The sequence below is a fragment of the Ornithorhynchus anatinus genome, chromosome 14 (genome assembly GCF_004115215.2).
Source record: "Ornithorhynchus anatinus isolate Pmale09 chromosome 14, mOrnAna1.pri.v4, whole genome shotgun sequence".
In the NCBI taxonomy this organism is placed as follows: Eukaryota; Metazoa; Chordata; class Mammalia; order Monotremata; family Ornithorhynchidae; genus Ornithorhynchus; species Ornithorhynchus anatinus.
In genome coordinates this window covers 2,540,572-2,559,209 of record NC_041741.1, presented here as the reverse complement: position 1 = coordinate 2,559,209, position 18,638 = coordinate 2,540,572, and the positions used below count along the sequence as shown (strand labels likewise).

The 18,638-nt window shown below is 51.8% G+C and overlaps 1 protein-coding gene across 13 annotated transcripts in view; it reads left to right on the top strand.

The window, feature by feature from the left end:
* Positions 1-18,638, top strand: part of KTN1 (kinectin 1) — a 61,411-nt gene that overhangs the window by 40,277 nt on the left and 2,496 nt on the right. For 3 of the 13 annotated variants that reach the window (XM_029079343.2, XM_029079342.2, XM_029079341.2), the window contains exons 28-41: positions 91-181; positions 269-337; positions 1,130-1,164; positions 2,344-2,434; positions 5,232-5,318; positions 9,072-9,161; positions 10,675-10,755; positions 11,232-11,321; positions 11,897-11,989; positions 13,638-13,709; positions 14,606-14,689; positions 14,868-14,951; positions 17,200-17,283; positions 18,001-18,093. In XM_029079343.2, coding sequence (XP_028935176.1) covers positions 91-181; positions 269-337; positions 1,130-1,164; positions 2,344-2,434; positions 5,232-5,318; positions 9,072-9,161; positions 10,675-10,755; positions 11,232-11,321; positions 11,897-11,989; positions 13,638-13,709; positions 14,606-14,689; positions 14,868-14,951; positions 17,200-17,283; positions 18,001-18,093 — 1,144 coding nt within the window. The remainder of the gene's footprint in view (positions 1-90; positions 182-268; positions 338-1,129; positions 1,165-2,343; positions 2,435-5,231; positions 5,319-9,071; positions 9,162-10,674; positions 10,756-11,231; positions 11,322-11,896; positions 11,990-13,637; positions 13,710-14,605; positions 14,690-14,867; positions 14,952-17,199; positions 17,284-18,000; positions 18,094-18,638) is intronic. The other 10 variants (XM_029079345.2, XM_039914077.1, XM_029079350.2 and 7 more) reach the window with 4 other exon arrangements.

The window sequence follows — 18,638 nt, the reverse complement described above, 5'->3', positions numbered from 1 at the left end:
GAGAAAAACAGGGTGCCGAGCCATCGTCTTCGTCCAGCTTTGGCAGAGGGCAGAAGCCCCTGAGCGTTTTCTTGTCGAATCGCTCCACAGATTGAAGAGCAAAGACGATGCAGTGAAGATGGTGGAAGCCGTACTAAAAGAGCGAGAGACGGATCTGGCCGACAAGGGGAAATTGCTGCAGGTGACGACGACGGGCTTGTTGATTAAGAAACACCTTTGGGAGCTGAGTGCGAATCCTTGAAGACTCAATACCTCTTTGTTTAAACAGGATGTCCAAGATGAAAACCGGGTGTTCAGATCGCAAATCCAAGAGCTCCAGCAACAAAACTCTCGACAGGTAGCTCTCAAACATCCTTCCTTAATCCGAGTAACACGGTTAAGTGATGCGTGTGACTCTTATTCTTACAACCCCCTTTCTACGTCCTCCCCCTAGCCTGGAATTCCCTCCGCTTCCGGATTTTCTAGACCAACACTCTCCACCTTCGGAGCCTTATTAAGGCCACGTCTCCTCCAAGAGGCCTTCCCCGATTAAGCCCTCTTTTCCCCACCTCCCTCTCCCTTTTGCGTCGATCTCTGCGCTCGGATCTGTGACCTCTGGGCGTTTGATAGTCACCCCACCCCAGAGCATTTATTTGCATATCTTTTTATGTTATAAATTACTTCCGCCCAAAGTAAGCGGACGATAAATTCCATTGATTACCAAATCTAAAAAAGATGGATGGGTAACTATTATTATTGTCGCGTCAGTTAAGTGCTACTCTGTGCTAAGCAGAGGGATAGATATAAAGTCATCGGAGTTCACGTTTTACCGAAGAGGAAACCCAGGCCCAGGGAGGTTAGGCGACTTGGCCGCGGTCACACGACAGGGCAGGGGAAGAAGTAGGACTAGAATCCAGGGCTCCTGACTCTCCGGCCCAGCTCTTTGGCTGCCGGGAGCCCGACAGCTGAGCGGGTCAGGTCTTCCCTTCCCCGATGGTCCCTGAAAAGGAGGTGAAGCCCCTCCCAAGGGTCTCGGGGAGACCAGGAAATCCTGGGGGAAGCCGCTGTGATTGCACGTGACTGTTCCATGCGGAGGCAAAAAGAATTCTTTTGGTCGATTTTAAAAATGTCATTTGAAACTCTCTCGTAGGTTTGTCCTGCTCCCAGTGAAGACCTGTTGCAAGTGTAAGTAAAAACCGTTCCGAGTTCTCAATCTGGGAAGTGGTCCTCCTTTCCTCCGGCTGGGTCTCAGGTCCAAGACTGCACCCCCATCTCCCTCCCCCACCCAGATCCTTCTATTCATCACTCCATCTATGAAGGTCTCGTGTAATTATCTGCTCCCTGCGTTACAAGACCTGCAATTATGGGGGCATATTTCTTGAGCAGCCGAAAGAGTGGATCGTGACTGCCAGATAATAATAACTGTGGTATTTGTTAAGCGCTCGCTCTGTGCCGAGCACTGTGCTAAGCGCTGGAGTGGAGGCAAGATAATCAGGCCGGACACAGTCCCTGTCCCCCATGGGGCTCACAGCCCAAGTAGGAGGAAGGACGGGTATCGAATCCCTATTTTGCGAAGGAGGGAACTGAGGCCCAGGGAAGTGAAGTGACTTGCCCCAAATCACACAGCAGATAAGTGGTGGAGCCGGGTTTAGAACCCAGGTCCTCTGACTCCCACGCCTGGGCCCTGCCATTACCTTACTTGTTGTGGGCAGGGAAGGAATGTATCTGTTGTATTGTTGTATCGAACTCTCCCGAGCACTTAGACTAGTGTCCTGAACACCGTAAGCGCTCAATAAATGCGATTGACTGACTGACTTATGCCTGGCGAAGAGGAGGAGGCAGAATGAGCCCCCGCTTTTCCGCGCGTTCTAGACGAGACCAGGCCAAAGGGCCAGCTCTGAGATAATCCCAGCCCAAGGACTTTATCCCCATCTGTCCCTGCCCCAAAATTCCCAGTAAAAAAAGCGGGACCATCTCCATCACCAGGCGTTCTGGATATTGATGAAGCCTCCTTGCTTCGGCCTCCTGCCTCTCTCCACTCCAGTCCATACTTCACTCTGCTGCCCGGATCATTTTTCTACAAAAACGTTCATTCCGTGTTTTCCCCCTCCTCGAGAACCTCCAGTGGTTGCCCACCCACCCCGGAATCGACGGAAACCCTCACCCTCGGCTTTAAAGCCTTCAATCCCCTTGCCTGGGATTTGAACCCAGGTCCTTCTGACTCCCAGGCCCGGGCCCTGTCGGCTAGGCCGCGCCTCTTCTCTTGTGGAAGGAAAGAGGCAAATACTGCTAGAATGTTTGTCGAGCTAGATTATTGAGCCGGCATAACGATTTCCTAATGTCTCTGTGCCCCTTCTAACTTAGGATCGCAGGGAAAGAGAAAGAGATATCCAGTCTCCAAAGCGAGGTAGACGCGCTGAAGAATGCCGTGGAACAGCAGAGGAAGAAGAACAACGTAAGTGCATTTCTTTGAAAAACCAAACCACGTCCAGTTCGGGTTTCTGAAAGCGTCCTTTGATTTGGTCGTGGGCAACGGATTGTTAACCCACAGGGTCTTTTTCTGGGGGAACGGTTCTTTTGGGGGGAAAAAAAAGCTCGCTTGGCCGTTGGTGGAAAGGAGCGTGGTAGAAAAGTGCGTTTGCAAATTCTCCTCTGCTCTGAATTTTATTGAAAAGCCTGCGTTTCAGGTGTCGAACCGTGTTCCACGACCGAAACGACCGTCCGCCTCCCCGAGGTCTAGAGCTCTGCTTTAACCTTGCCCACTCGTTTTCCACATTGCCCACGAAAGATTGTCCGGTCCCCGGATTTCGGGAACTGGCCGAAGGACCAGAATGCGGTAGAGATGAGGCCGGTCCCAGTCCCTCCCGACTGTGAGGGATCATTTCCAACCATCAGGATCCTGGGTGGCTTTGAGATGGATGCCGCTGGCCAGTAGCTTGGGGAGGCAGGACGATTCACCAAACACGGAAGGAGGGTCAGGCCGCTTTGGTGACGGGTAGCTCGGCGATGACGTCCGGGGGATTTTCGCTAGACGAGGGGACGTTTCTGGGTACCCCAAGCTCACGGATGTCGCCTCCGCCTGACGCGGACGAGACCCCGTGAGCTAACGTTCCGCCGGTCGTTTCGGAAGGACGTTCTTTTGCTCCTAACGCTCCGGCTGCTGGAAAGGCGGAGAGGTAGAGGAGTTGAGGGTGAGTGTCTGATTCCAAAGTGCTTGATTTAATAATAATAGTAATAATTGTGGTTTTTGTCAAGCACTTGTAATGATAATTATGGTCTTCGCTAAGCGCTTTCTATGTGCCCAGCACTGGACTAAGCGTTGGATTGGATACAGGCAAATCGGGTTGGACCCAATCCCTAGTAATAATAATTGTAATCATGATATTTAAGTGCTTACTATGTGCCCAGCACCGTTCTAAGCGCCGGGGTGGATGTAAGCAAATCAGATTGGACCCAGTCCCGTTTCTTACTTGGGGCTCACAGTCTCAATCCCCATTTTACAGCTGAGGGAACTGAGGCATAGAGAAGTGAGGGAACTGAGGCATAGGGCACACAACAGACAAGTGGATCTGGGATTAGAACCCATGACCTTCTGACTCCCAGGCCCGGACTCTCTCCACTGTACCATGCTGCTTCTCTGTGCCGGGCACTGTACTGAGCGCTGGGGTAGATACAGGGTAATTGGGCCATACCCCTAATTTGATTTGGTCAAAGGGGGTGTGGAATCTAGCGTAAAAGGAAGGCGGGGAAGGTAAATTCTCCGTTCTCCCCTTGAAAAGAACCGTGGTTGTCCGTCCCTTCCGGACTCGTCATCGTCGCCCCCCCCCCCGCACGCCTACAACCCCCTAATGGCAGCCCCGTCCGTTCTTCCGGGGGGTATCGGTAGACCAACGAGGACTGCCCGGGCCCCCCGAGAAAGCGATCCCCAGCTGGAACGGACACTCTCGGCTCTCTGGCTCTAGACTGGAAGCCCGTTGTGGGCAGGAAACGTGTCTGTTTATTGTTCTGTCGTACTCTCCCAGACGCTTAGTACAGTGCTCTGCACACAGTAAGCGCTCCAGAAACACGAACGAACAGATGAACGGAGCGTAGCTGAAGCGTGGCGGTCAGATCTGGGTCGCTTGGCGCGGGCGGACGATCGTGGCATAGCCTAGAGCTCTGGAACTCCTAGGGTCCCCCCCCACCCCTAGGCTGATAAAGGAAGCGTCGGGGTCAGGGAATGTGTATGGCGGTTGTTGTAGTGTATTCTCCCAAGCGCTTAGCACAGTGCTTGGCACACAGCGTTCAATAACCACGATCGAATGAGGTCCTGTCTCACCCCTCGGGCCCTGGGGGCGGCGGGAGAGGGGGACCTTTCCGCGGAGCGCACCACTGGTCGGCCTAGAGGGGTCGGCTCGCGGCGAGTCAGTGCTGGCGGTCATCCCAGGGACCACCAGGAACGAGGGTCGGACGTTCCGGGGGAGAGCCACCGGGCCGGAGGAGAGAGGAGAGGGGCGGTGTGGGATGTTTCCTTGGTTCGCGATAAGCCTGGCAGCGGCCTCTGATCGGAGCGCTCCGGCTTTTGCTCTGCATTTAATTCTCTGCAGCTCAACGGGCTTAACTCTTGTCTGTAACCTGCGTGTGGTGGTATTGTGCGTCTGTGCCAGCTTTCTTTTTCTTTTTCCTTCTCCCAAACACACTCTGCGGCCCAAAGAGCGGAGCGGAGACCCGCTCTCTCCCCCGAACCTAATAAAAATAATAATAATTGTCGTATCTGTAAGTGCTTACTGTGTGCCAGGCACTGTACTAAGCGCTGGGATCTCTGCAACCTAATGGGGTTGGACACAGTCCCTGTCCCACATAGGGCTCGTAGTCTCCGTCCCCATTCTCCAGATGAGGGAACTGAGGCCCAGTGAAGTGACTCGCCCAAGGTCACGCAGCAGTCGAGTGGCGGAGCCGGGATTAGAACCCACGACCTTCTGACTCCCAGGCTCCGGCCTTATCCGTTACGTCATGCTGCTTGTGAATCACAACACGTGGGGCGTAAATAGGAGGCGTGTTTTTTGGGGGGGGTCGTCGTTTGCAGTCCAGACCCCTGAGCGACTGCTGCTATTAGACCTGATTTTTTGTTGTCGTTGTTTCCAGTCAAATAATCTTGCAGTAACCAAGCATTTAAAAGCACCTTTTTGTCTTGCAAATTTACTGATGAAAAATAAAAGCAAGCACGTTTGAATATCGGCTGAACTGAAATCATTTTTTCTAAAAACGATTAGGACCTCCGAGAGAAAAACTGGAAAGCCATGGAAGCCTTGGCATCAACTGAAAAATTGCTCCAGGACAAAGTGAACAAGACTGCTAAGGTTGTAATGCTCCAACTCCTGGAATCAGTGCATCGAACACCCAAAAATCTGTCCAAACGGCAGAACGAAAGCGTTTATTTCACTTTGGCTGAAATAGGGAGAGCTGTTCTTTACGATCATTCCTAGCCATCCCCCTCTGCTTCTGTCTGTATCTCTTTCTTAAGCTTTTTTTTTCTTTAAATGGTATTCGTTAAGCGCTTATTAAGTGCCAGGCCCTGTACTAAGCTCTGGGGTAGATAAGAAGTTAATCAGGTTGGACACAGTCCTTGTCCCGCATGGGGCTCACGGTCTTAATCCCCATTTTCCAGATGAGGGAACGGAGAGACCCAAGGAAATGAAGCGACCCGCCCAAGGTCCCACACAGATTGATCGAAGCGGGATTAGAACCCGGGTCCTGACTCCCAGGGCCGTGCTGTGCCCATTAGGCCCCGCTGCTTCTCTTTCCTTTTTGCCTTTTTTTCTTTCCTCCGTGGCCACGCCGATCTGTTCCGTTGCCCGACGGTTTGAGCTGCCCCCGATCTGTTCTCTGATTGAGAGAACTCTGGAAGACGGGGACCCCCCCCCCACCGCCCTCCCCGCAGTGTGTCGGGTTGTCGAGACGGGGGGCACGTTGGGTGAACCCGCTAGCCTTGGAAAGAGGGGTCTCGGCTCGGCAGAAATCTCCGGAACTAGAAGTTGCAGTCGTCGCGTTTAGGGCTGGGATAGATGCGAGAGGATCAGAGATTGGACTCGATCCCAGGCCTGCGTGGCGTTCACAGTTTAAGAGGAAATCTGATGATTTCCAGCCCAGAGAGGTGAAGGGACTCGCCTCAGGTCACACAGCAGAGCCGGGACTCTAACTCCAATCTCCCGACTCCCGGGGCCGTGCTCGTCCCACTAAGCCGTAATCTCGTTTCCTGTCTGTCTCTCCCCACCGACTGTAAGCGTCCTGTGGGTAGGGATCACGTCTACCAATTCTGTTGGATCGTCCTCTCCCAAGTGCTCGGTGCAGTGCTCTGCACACGGTAGGCGCTCAATCACTACCGTTGATCGACGCAGTCACCCCTCATCCCCAAACTCAAAAGGCAGGAGGCCGGAAAGGCGGTTTTCCACGGAGGGGTCCGTCCGGCTCATTGATTAAAAATGCCCGGGTACCCGGTCTAAGGAGGAAGTCGGCCTGATTCCCACCTTGGCTCGGCTCATCGTTTTTTTTGGCAAACAAAGCTCCGTCTCCAGAGGAGGAGGAGAGGAAGATGAGCGGAATCTGGCGAAGAAACCGTCCCAGGTCACTTCAAAAGAATAAGTGTGGTATTTAAGCGCTTACTATGTGCCAGGCACTCGACTAAGCGCTGGGGTGGGTACAAGCAAAGCGGGTTGGACTCGGTACCTGTCCCTCTTGGGGCTCACAGTCTCCATCCCCGTTTTACAGGGGAGGTAAATGAGGCACGGAGAAGTGAAGCCACTTGCCCAAGGCCTCACGGCAGACGAGTGGTGGAGCCGGGCCGCTCGACTCAGTTTCTGAATTGGCACAAGCGGTGGAAAAAGTTATCAGTCACCTTGTGTCTCTCTCTTTTTTTTTTAATGGGGTTTAAGCACTTATTATGTGCCAGACATTGCACTAAGTGCTTTTGTCTTCGTTGTGTCAGCTCAGGGACCGACCGATAAGCCAATCAGTAGCTTCTGTGGGGACCCTACTGGCTGCAGAGCACTGTGCTAAGCACTTGGGAGAGTGCAATAGCTGTAGACACCATCCCTGCCCTCTAGGAGGGTTCAGTCTAGCGAGGCGATTGCCATGGGGTGGCTCAGGGCGGAGGAACACAGCGAAGAAGGAAAAATGCATCATCGGCGCTCCTTTAATTAATCACATTAATAACAATAATAATACTGGTATTGGTTAAGCGCTAACTATGTGTCGAGCACTGTTCTAAGTCTGAGGTAATTACAGTCCCTGTCCCAAATGGGGCTCGGTCTTCATCCCCATTTTACAGAGGAGGGAACCGAGGTCCGGAGAAGTGCCTTGCCTAAAGTCACAGAGGAGACAAGCGGCGGAGCCGGGATTAGAACCCAGGTCCTTCTGATCCTCCCAGGCCCGGCCTCTAGCCACAAGGCCACGCTGCATTAACACACGGGAAATGCCATCAGATCGATCGATCCCCGTGCACGTTATTACGTTCCCCAACAGAATGTCCCGAAAACTGATCTGAGATTGGCCCGCAGTGTATTAGCTCGCACTGGCCCTGGTTCAAGTCAGAATGAGGTTGAGTAAGCGCTTACCAAGTTCAGGGAGAGAAAGGAAATCAGGTTGAATACGTACTTTGCTGGCCGAAAATGGGATGGAAATGACTCTCGGGGTATCGAGTGAAAGACTTTTCAGCAAAAGCCAGTAGGGTAGCGTGAAAATCTTTTTTTTTTTGTAGTATTTGTTAGGCGCTGTGTGCCAGGCACCGTTCTAAGCACCGGGGTAGATACGAGCTAATCCAGTTGGACACGGTCCCTGTCCCACATGGGGCTCACAGACTTAATCCCCATTTTAGAAATGAGAGAACTGAGGCCCAGAGAAGCGAAGTGACTTGCCCCCACAACAGGCCACACAACAGACTTCCAGACCCGAGCTGTATCAACTAGGCCACTCTCCCTCCAAGCCAGGTTGCCCATTCAGGTCCATCAAGCCACCTTGCTTGATTGGGCAGCTTTCAGTGAAAACGTTTCCGACAAGCCAATACGACCCTCGCCGTTTTCTCGGATAGGTGCCGTGATTTTGCAGTTGACGTAGAGATTTGAGACAAGAGAAGCCGTCATTCGGGTCTTGTTCCTTTGCCGTCTCTAAATAGTTCCAAGCACCTTTTCCACCTAGATTTCAAGGCAGCAAGAGCGAGGGTAGTCCAGCCGTGAAAATAAAGTCCAAAAAAGATCACAGCCCAAATGGGGAAGAGTGGTTCGAGCTTGAAAAAAAATTCTCACCACACCCAGTAAAACTTTTCCACACCACCCAAGCTTTGGAACTGTGGAAGAAACCCAGCCCAACTTCAGTTGGGGGGGGGAGGGGAAATGGCTTTCTTGGCTTGGTTCCAGTTTACATTTTCACAAATATTCACCTCTGGCTTAAATTGGGGGAGTTGCTTGCCACTGGACATTTTCTCTTGTCAGATTGTGGAAGGGGCTCGTGTGATCTACGCATATTTAAATCCCGGCATAAGTTACACCGGCGTTCTTCCCCCAGCATAGATTCCCCCACCCTTGTGAAATTACAGCGATCGCAGTGATTTGCTTTCAGGGACGTGAACGCTCTCGGACTTTGCCTGCCATTGCATTTGTGAAAGACACCCGTAGGCACTAGAACCCGCTCAGTTCTAGAAACTATCGGTCTGGCGGCCGTTGGCTAAGACACGGCCGTTTGCCCACCCGTTGCGTTGCCCAGGCGCGGAGTGGGTGCCAACTGCAAGGCCAGAATCCCGACGAAATCTGAGTCGGGAATTTCGGCTCCTTGCCGGTCACCGCTTGAAAACAAACGCAAATCAAATCTCCATTCGAAGCCCCTTGAGTTTGCCTTAGGCCACACGGAATACAACTCTTCTTGCCACCCCAAAACCCCGGACGATTTTATTTTTCTTTAAACTCTGGAGCGGTTCCAGATCTTAAAGTGAAAATGAAGGATTGTTCTTTGAGAAGTCGGGCCTGGGGCTCTTGTGGGAACCGTCTCCCGGAGGGCGGTGGAGCGAATTCTCTCCGGCGCGTGTGCCTGGGGATCGTTGAACCTCTCCTCTCTCGCTCCAGGAGAGGCAACAACAGCTAGAAGCGGCAGAGAGTCGGGCCAAAGAGGTTCTGCAGGACTTGTTTCCCAGCGTGTCTCTCCCGTCCACCTTGGTAAGGGGGGTGTCTGTGAGTCTTGTCGTTTTCACCTCGCCCCCTGCACCTCCCCGGGCCCGCACAAAATGCTGCATCTTCTGGGGAGAGCGGGGTTGGCAGGCAGGAGAATCGGTTGTCTTGAAGCAGAGGTGACTGGGAGGCAGGAGTGGATATGGCCCTGGGAGAGTTGAAGTTCCTTTGCCTGCTTCCTGTCTCTTCCTCACACTTCCCGCCTGTCCCTCCCGCTTCCTGTCTCTTCTTCACGTTTCCTACCTCTCCCTCCCACTTCCCATCTCTTCCTCACGCTTCCCGTCTCTTCCTCCCGCTTTTTGCCTCTTCCTCCTGCTTCCTGCCTCTTCATCCCGCTCTCGCCTCTCCTCCCGCCAGCCCTTCCCTCCTGCCTCCCACCTCTTCCTCCCACTTCCCGTCTCTTCCTCCCGCTTCTCGCCTCTCGCCTCTCCTCCCGTCTCTCCTTCTTCCAGCCCTTCCCTCCTGCTTCCTGCCTCTTCCTCCCGCTTCTCTCCTCTCCTCCCGCCTCTCCCTCCTTCTTCCAGCCCTTCCCTCCTGCTTCCCACCTCTCCCTCCTGCTTCCTGCCTCTCCCTTTTAATTGTATTTAAGTGCTTACTTTGTGCCAGGTCCTGTACTAATTGACCATTGATGCGTGATAATCAGGTGGGACACAGTCCCATGTCCCACATGGGGTTCAGTCTTAATCCCCATTGTACAGATGAAGTGAACGAGCCCGAGATCACACAGCAGACAAGTGGCGGACCCGGGATTAGTGGTAATAGTGGTGATAGCATTTATTAAGCGCTTACTATGTGCGGAGCACTGTGCTAAATGCTGAGAGAGAACACACGGGGGGAAATGGACTCAATCCCTGTCCCTCGTGGGGCTAGAACCCGTGACCTTCTGACTCCCAGGCTTGGACTCTATCCACTACACTAGGTGGAAGCTGTGGAAAGGTGGCTGGCCGGGGCAACCCCTGGGCATCAATGTCTCACCCCGGCCCAGGAGGCCTTCAGAGAGCCCAAATCTGGCTACTGCTACCTGTCCCACTGGGTCTCCTTCGCTACCGTCGGAGTTCCCGGCCGGGGTGAGGGGTGATAGCAAAGTGGGCCAAACAGACCCTCTCTGGAAACGGGAAGACTCTTCCCCGGCACGGTTTCCCAGCCCGGGATCAATCCCCACCGCCCCCTCACCAGCGAGCGCTCGCCTCGGAGCGGCGCGTCTGGATTGGGGCGCCCATTTCCTCCACCGCCCGTTGGCTTCGTTGCGCCCACTGCCACATCTTCCCTGCCCGTTTGTCTCCCCTCAGGGTATCAGCGAGTGGCTCAGGGGGTTTGAGGAGAAGGACAGAGTCCGGGCCGGGCCGGACGCTGAGGAGGTTCAATATCTTCCCCGTCCATTTGTCTCCCCTCAGGGTTTCAGCGAGTGGCTCTTTGGGTTTGAGGAGAAGGCCAAAGACCGGGCCGGGCAGGGCCGGATGCTGAGGTTAAATTTCTTCCCGGTCCGTTTGTCTCCCCTCAGGGTTTCAGCGAGTGGCTCCGTGGGTTTGAGGAGAAAGCCAAAGACCGGGCCGCGGCAGGGCAGGACGCCAAGATGGTTAAGGTAGGTGTTGGGGGGCAGTGTCCTCTGCGCCGCTTACCCCCGGGGTCCTGGGAGCCCCCCAAAAAATGGCACCAGCCCACGATTCCACCGCAACCGTCACTGGGTTGGATTTTCCTGCGGGCTCTATTGGTCGGGATCAGCGGCGGGGGGTCTTGACGCTCCTCACGCGATAAGCGCTCGGTAAATACTATTGAGATTTATTTTACAAGCCCCAGCCGCCGGGAGCGTGGAACCCTATCGCACCTCGCTTGTACCGAAGCCCGCCCGCTTCCCATTTGGTGGGCCGAAGCTGCTTCGGCTCAGTCGGTCAATGGCATTTATCGAGCGCTTACGAAATGAAGAGCCAAGTACTAAGCGCTTTGGAGAGCACAGTACCACAGAATTAGCAGACGTGTTCCCTGCCCGAAACGTGCTTCCAGTCTAGAGGGGTAGACAGCTGTATTTTCCTCCCTCGGCCCTATCCTCTTCCTCTGTAGGCCATGGAGCAGAAGCTGAAAGAAGCGGAGGAGAGCCATGCCCTGTTGCAGCTGGACTGTGAAAAATACAAGTCTGTTCTCGCAGAAACGGTAAGGACGTGCTTCTGTAATAATAATTATTAGCTTGGTACTTGCAAAGCGCTTACAGTGTGCCCGACACCGTTCTGAGCACTGGGGTAGATACAAGATAATCAGGTTGAACACAGTCCCTGTCCCACATAATAATAGTAAATCATGGTATTTGTTAAGCGCTTACCATGTGCCAGGCACTGTTCTAAGCGTGGGAGTAAATAGAAAATAATGGGGTTGGACACAGTCCCTATAGGATTCACACTTTCCCATTTCACAGATGAGGTAACGGAGGCCCAGAGAAGTGAAGTGACTTGCTCAAGGTCACAAAGCAGACAAGTGGCGGAGCCGGGATTAGAACCCAGCTCCCTAGCCCTGGTTCTATGAACTAAGCCACGCTGCTTCTATAGTCTTATCGTCCACTGCTGGCCCGGAGTGGGTGATTTTCTTTCCAGAACTTCCCTGTAGACGGTGAGCTCGTTGTGGGCGGGGACGGTGTCTGTTTATATTGCCCTTTCCCGAGCGGTTAGTACAGTACTGTGCACACAGTCAGCGCTCAATAAATACGACTGAATGAACTGCAATTTTGCTTACAGGAGGGGATTTTGAAAAGGCTGCAGCTCAGCGTGGAAGAGGAAGAAAGTAAATGGAAGATCAAGGTGGACGACTCTCAGAAGGCCTTGCGGCAGGTATTTTACGGAGAAGCTTTCGGGGCCGGGGAGGAGGAGGAGGTGGGTCCAGACCTCGCAGAAGGGGAAATTAGTAGTTCTGACAAAACAGAACCCACAGAACTTCATCCTTACAACAATTCCAACTCGGCACCGCCGGATACGTTGCCCTGTGCGAGCCTGAATCGATCGGTGGCATTTATTGAGCGTTTACTATGTGGGAGCACTGTTCTGAGCAATGGCGAGAGGTCAGTACTGAAAAGGGAAAACTTCCCTCCTTTTTTGTAACGGTATTTGTCCAGCGCTTACTATGTGCCCGGCACTGTACTAAGCCCTGGGGTAGATAGAAGCTAATCGTGCTGGATATAGTCCATGTCCCCCATGGGGCTCATGGTCATGAAAAGAAGGGAAAAAACAGTCACCCATGAAATGATCGTTCCCTCTAAACTGTGAGCTTGTTGTGGGCAGGGAATGTGTGTTATATTCTCCCAAGCGCTTACGTGCCCTGCACACATTAAGTGATCAATAAATATGATTGACTGACTTCTATTCATTATTTAAAAAATAATAATAATGGTATTTGTTAAGCACTTACTATGTGCCAAGCACTGTTCTAAGCGCTGGGGTAGATACAAGGTAATCGAGTTAAATGTGCCGAGGAGATTTTTTTTTTGCTCCCTTTTACTGCAACTTTAGATCTTTTTCTGTGGTATTTGTTAAGTGCTTCTCATTGTACTAAGCACTGGGGTAGATATAAGCCAGCCAAGTTGGACACGTTCCGTGTCCCACATAATAATAATAATGATGATGATGATATTTGTTAAGCACTTATTATAATAATAATGTTGGTTTTTGTTAAGCGCTTACTATATGCAGAGCACTGTTCTAAGCACTGGGGTAGATACAAGGTTAGCAGGTTGTCCCATGTGGGGCTCACAGTCTTGATCCCCATTTTACAGATGAGGTAACTGAGGCAAAGAGAAGTTAAGGGACTTGCCCAAAGTCACACAGCCGACAAGTGGCAGAGCTGGGATTAGAACTCGCGTCCACTGACTCCCAAGCCCGGGTTCCTACCGCTAAGCCACGCTGCTTCTCCGAAGGGGCTCGAGAAGTGACGTGACTTGTCCAAGGTCACACAGCGGACAGGCGGCAGAGCCGCGCTTAGAACCCAGGTCCTTCTGACTCCCAAGCCCGTGCTCTACCCATTAGACCACACTGCTTCTCATTGTTGAAATTAAACGTTGAAGTGAAAACTAAGACAGAGTCATGCTAGTTGCTAGTTTGGTGATCCTGGGAGATGGGATTTAGACACATAGTAAGCACTTAACAAATATAATAAAAGGGCTTGAAGCACAAAGAACTTTTCCTGTCTAGAAGGAGCTTCCACTCTACAAGAGCTGAGGATGGACGGCAGTGCATCCGGATTTCTTCATCTTTCTCTTCTTCTCTGTCCTCCCTCCTCTTTCTCCTCTTCCTCCTCACCCCTCAACGTTTCTTCTTTCTGTAGACTGTAAGCTCCCTGTGGGTATCTTACTCTCTCCAGCGCTTCGTACAGTGCTTTGCACAGCGTAAGCTCTCAGTAAATTCCACTGACGGACTGATTTTGCTCCTCGCGGTCATTTCCCTCCTTCCGATCTTCTGAATGAAATGATTTGTTTTGTCACCACAGATGAAATCTTCCTTCAGTCCTTTGGAGCAGGAGGTGGAAAGATTAAGGGGAGAAAATAAAGAAGTTGAAACAGTAAGTTAAGGGATAAATTAACTCACGGAGTGTCCTATATGATATCGTGGTTATGCTTGGAAGATTAGGCCTCTTTTCCCTACCTCCCTCTCTCTTCTTGTCCTTTGCGGGCATTTGGAGCTGTGACCTTTGGGCATTTGATATTCGCCTCACCCTCAACCCCACAACATTTATTTACATATCTATAAATTATACTCATAAAATGTCTGCCTCCCCCTCTAGGCTGTAAGCTCATTGTGTGCAGGGGGAAATGGGTCTAACAACTCTTTTGTTTTGGACTCTCTCAAGCACTTAGCACTTAGTACAATGCTCTGCACATAATTTTATTGCCATTGTTCTTGTCTGTCCGTCTCCCCCGATTAGACTGTAAGCCCGATTAGACTGTAAGCCCGTCAAACGGCAGGGACTGTCTCTATCTGTTGCCTCTATCTGTTGCTGACTTGTTCATCCCAAGCGCTTAGTACAGTGCTCTGCACATAGTAAGCACTCAATAAATACTATTGAATGAATGAATGAATGAATAATAAGAGCTCAATAAACACCATTAATTGGGTGATAGGAAGAAAGCACAAACTTGGTTCGAATACCCAAGTCTGACCCGAGGCCAGTGGGTTACTTGGGTAGTTTTGGAGATGAGAGAGAGAAATCGACATGTGGGAATTGTGACTTTTTCAAAATAAAATGGGATTGGGTAACCTCCTTTCCAAGTGGAATGTATTTACCATTTGTTTTTTGTTTGTTTGTTTTATTCTCTCCCCCCCCAATCTAGCAGTGGGAATTGTGACTTTTTCAAAATAAAATGGGAGGGATTGGGTAACCTCCTTTCCAAATGGAATGTACTTACCATTTGTTTTTTGTTTGTTTTATTCTCTCTTCCTCCCCCTGCACCCATCTAGCTCAAAAGAGAGAGAGAACACTTGGAAACAGAACTAGAGAAGGCAGAAATAGAACGGTCTACCTACGTTTCGGAAGTCAGAGAGGTAAATAGACCTAAATCCTCCTCCGCTCGCTCCCTTGGGAAATTAATTTTCTGGTGAGATCGATAAAACATCTCAGTAGAAGAGGTGAGGAGTTTTGTGGAGCTGACCCCGATAAGTAAGCAGAAGCAAGACGAGGCATCATAAGGAGACCAATCTGAAACTCTAAACTTCATTTCAGCTGAAAGATCTGTTGACTGAATTGCAGAAAAAACTTGACGATTCATATTCTGAAGCCGTAAGACAAAATGAAGAGCTAAATTTGGTAAGAAGCTTATTCTCCACTGGGTCTGAAACAGGCCCTGAATACACTCGTATCGCTAGGTGGAGAAATTACCCGGAATCCTTCCTTTCCACTAACTTCTTCAGCTTCGCCTCTTTGTTAAAACAATCATTTTCTAAATATCCGGACGGGCCCTTAAAAAAAAAAAAAATGACTTCTCTTTTCTTAGCTCCTAACAACGGCATGTCTGATGCTTTAAGGCTCTTTCCAGAACTGTCAAAGGAGTCTTCTCCACTTTGAGGTTTCATTTTTAATGTTTTTAAAAAGTTCCCGTAAGAGTGGAGCAAAACCCAGCTGGCCACCCTGGCGGCTCCATGAAAATGTGTGCCGGAGGAATTTTCTGTGCGTCGGCCTGTCAGCGAGCACACGCGTGTCAGATGTGCAGCTTGTCCTGGGTTCGACAGTCCCCAAATTGTTCCAGAGGTTTTTTTTTAAATGATATTTGATAAGCGCTTAACCTGTGGCCTACACTGTTCTAAGCCCTGGGATAGTTACAGCCGAAATAGGGCGAACACAGTCCCTGTCCTGCATGGGGCTCACAGTCTCAGCAGGAGGACAAACAGGAATTGAATCTCCATTTTACAGTTGAGGACACCGAGGCCCGGAGAAACAAAGTGACTCGCCCAAGGTCAGAGCCGGGATTAGAACCCGGGTCCTTTTGACTCGCAGAGCCGTGCTCTTTCCATTAGGCCATGCTGCTTCTGTCTTCCACTATCAGGGCCAGCTTCTGGCAGACCCGTGGAGTTCGCAGTCGGGCCTGAGGAAAGATCAAAATGGCAGCCCCCTGGCCCGTTGACTGTCTCCACTAGGCCACGCTGCCTCCGTCCTCTGTCGTCCACCAACGGCTCCAGCTTCCTAATAATAATAATAATAATTGCAGTATTTGGTAAGTGCTTACTATGTGCCAAGCACTTTTCTAAGCGCTAGGGTGGATACCAGCAAAGCAATTCCTGTCCCTCCTGGACCTCACAGGCTTCATCCCCACTGTAGAGATGAGGGGCCTGAGGCTCAGAGAAGTGAGATGACTCTCTCACGGTCACACAGCAGACAAGTGGTAGAGCCGGGATTGGAACCCACATCCTCTGACTCCAAGGCCCGGGCTCTTTCCACTAGGCCACGCTCCTTCCGGGGGCGACGGCTGGACTCCCGGCTGAGCTCAGCCCGGCCCTCTGGCACACCCGGAGAGTTTGCATTCGGGGCTGAGGAAAGAGCAGAATGGCGGCCCTGCGGCCTGTTGGCTCTCGAAAGCCTGGCCACACACTATCCGCAACAAGTTGGTGCCCGTGAGCCACGCTAGCCGTCGTGAGGAAATCCTATCCGGCTACGTCATCTGTAAAATGGGATTAAGACTGTGAGCCCCACGTGGGGCGACCTGATTACCTTGTATCTACCCCAGCGCTTAGAACAGTGCTCGGCACATAGTAAGCTTAGCTTAACAAATACCATAATTATTATCATTATTATTATTTCAAATTGAATTCGGTCTTTCCTGGGCCTGCCCCAGGAGGGCCTCAGAGAAGCCTCCACTTTCAGCCAACGGTTGTTGAGACCCAAGGCATTCGTGATCGGTGTCTCACTGCCTAATGTGGCCAAGGCCCAGCCTCCCCACGGGTTAATTAAGCCCCCGGTGGGGTCTGTTTGAGTCCTGAACACACCTATTTAAGGAAATAATAATAAAAATAATTATAGTATTTATAAAGAGCATACTATGTGCCAAGCACTGTACTAAGCGCAGGGGTGGATACAAGTAAATCAGATCGGTCACAGTCCCTGTCCCACATGGGGCTCTGAGTCTCAATCCCCACTTTATAGATGAGGTAACTGAGACCCAGAGAAGTGAAGCGACTTGCCCTAGGTCCCACAGCCGACAAGTTGCGGAGCCAGGATTAGAACCCGTGACTTTCTGACTCCCGGGCCCGGGCTGTACCCACTTAGCCACTCCAGTCCCCCAGGCAGCCGGCGAGAAGGCCCTTTTCAGCTCCTCAGGGTTGTGACTCACGCCAAGGGTTGGTTTCCTGCCCCGGGCCTAGGCCAGCTCCTTTTCCGAAGCTTTCTCCTTGGCTCCTCTGCACCTTCCTGCCCACAACGAGCTGTCAGCCCTCTGCCGGGTGTCGGAATGGTTCGCCTCCTCCCTCCGTCTCTCCCTTTTCCTTTCCCTCTCCCCCTTCAGTCCGGGAGGAGGGAGGGCTCGCTCAACGGCGGCCCGGCCTTGTCCCTTGTTTTTTTCCAGCTCAAAACCCAACTCAACGAGACCCTTTTGAAGCTGAAAATTGAGCAGAGCGAGCGACAGAAGGTAGCCGGCGACTTGTATAAGGTGAGAGGCTCTCCCGGATGGGGGTCCGCTTTCTGCCGGCCGGGGCCCCTGACCCCAGAACCAAGTAGATTCTTACTGCGGATGTCGGGGCCGGGAAAAGCTGGCAGGGGGTTGTCCCGCTCTGGTGTGGGGACTGATGGTTTATTATGGCAGGGGGAGGAAGATGGAAGAAAGGAGGAGAAGAGGAAGAGGAGGAGGAGGGGAAAAGAAAGGGAGAGGAGGAAGAGGGGAGGAGGAGATGGAGGACACCCACTATCTGGGACCACACGTCGTCCCTATTTGATGAGTGGTATTTAAGTGCTAACTATTTGCCAAGCACTGTACTAAACGCTGGGATGGATCATCAGCCCGGGCACTAGAAGGGGCTTACAGTCTGGAGGGGGCTTGCAGTCAGTCAAGCATATTTATGGAGTGCTTACCGTGTGCAGAGCACTGTTCTAAGCACTTGGGAGAGTGCAATAGATCAGACGCATTCCCTGCCCACAGCGAGCTTACAGTCGAGAGGGAGCTTACAGTCAGTCGTATTTTTTGAGTGTTTACCAGGAGCAGGGCACTGTACTAAGCGCTTGGGAGAGGACAGTAGAACAATAGAGCAGTCACATTCCCTGCCCACGACCAGCTTCCGGTCTAGAGGGGGTGAGGCTCAGCGTCGAGCCCAAGAAAGGCTCTTTGATAGGGACGATTTTCTCCCTCTGACCGGATCTGACGTGGTTCCAGGCCCAGCAGTCCCTGGATCTTATTCAGTCGAAGATAGTCAAAGCAGCCGGAGACACCAGCGTCATCGAAAACAGCGACGTCGCCCCGGAAGTGGTGAGTAGCCAGTCGGCCCTTCTGTCGGTGGTGCGTACGGAGCGTCCACCGTGCACGGAGCCCCGGGCAGGGTACGCTCTTCATCACTCGTGATAATTGAGCGCTTTCCGTGGGCAGAGCATTGTATTAAGCGCTTGGGAGAGGACGCTAGAACAATAAACGGACGCATTCCTTTCCTTCAGTGACAGTCTAGAGATGTAGTAGATGATAGATGTAACAGAGACGGTGGAGACAGTAATCAATGAATCGATCAGTGGTATTTATTGAGTGCTTACTGTGGGCAAAACACCAGACTGAACGCTTAGGAGAGTTCAGTGCAACAGAGTCGGTAGAAACGTTCCCTGCCCGCAATGAGCTTATTCACAGACACTATCCTTACCCCTGAAGAGCTTACAATCAAGCGGGGAGACAGATATCAATCGATGGTATTTATTGAGCGCTTACTATGTGCAGACCACTGTACTAAGCGCTTGGGAGAGGACAATATACCAGTCGGTAGACACATTCCCTGCCCGCAACGAGCTCACAGTATGGAGGGAGAAGGA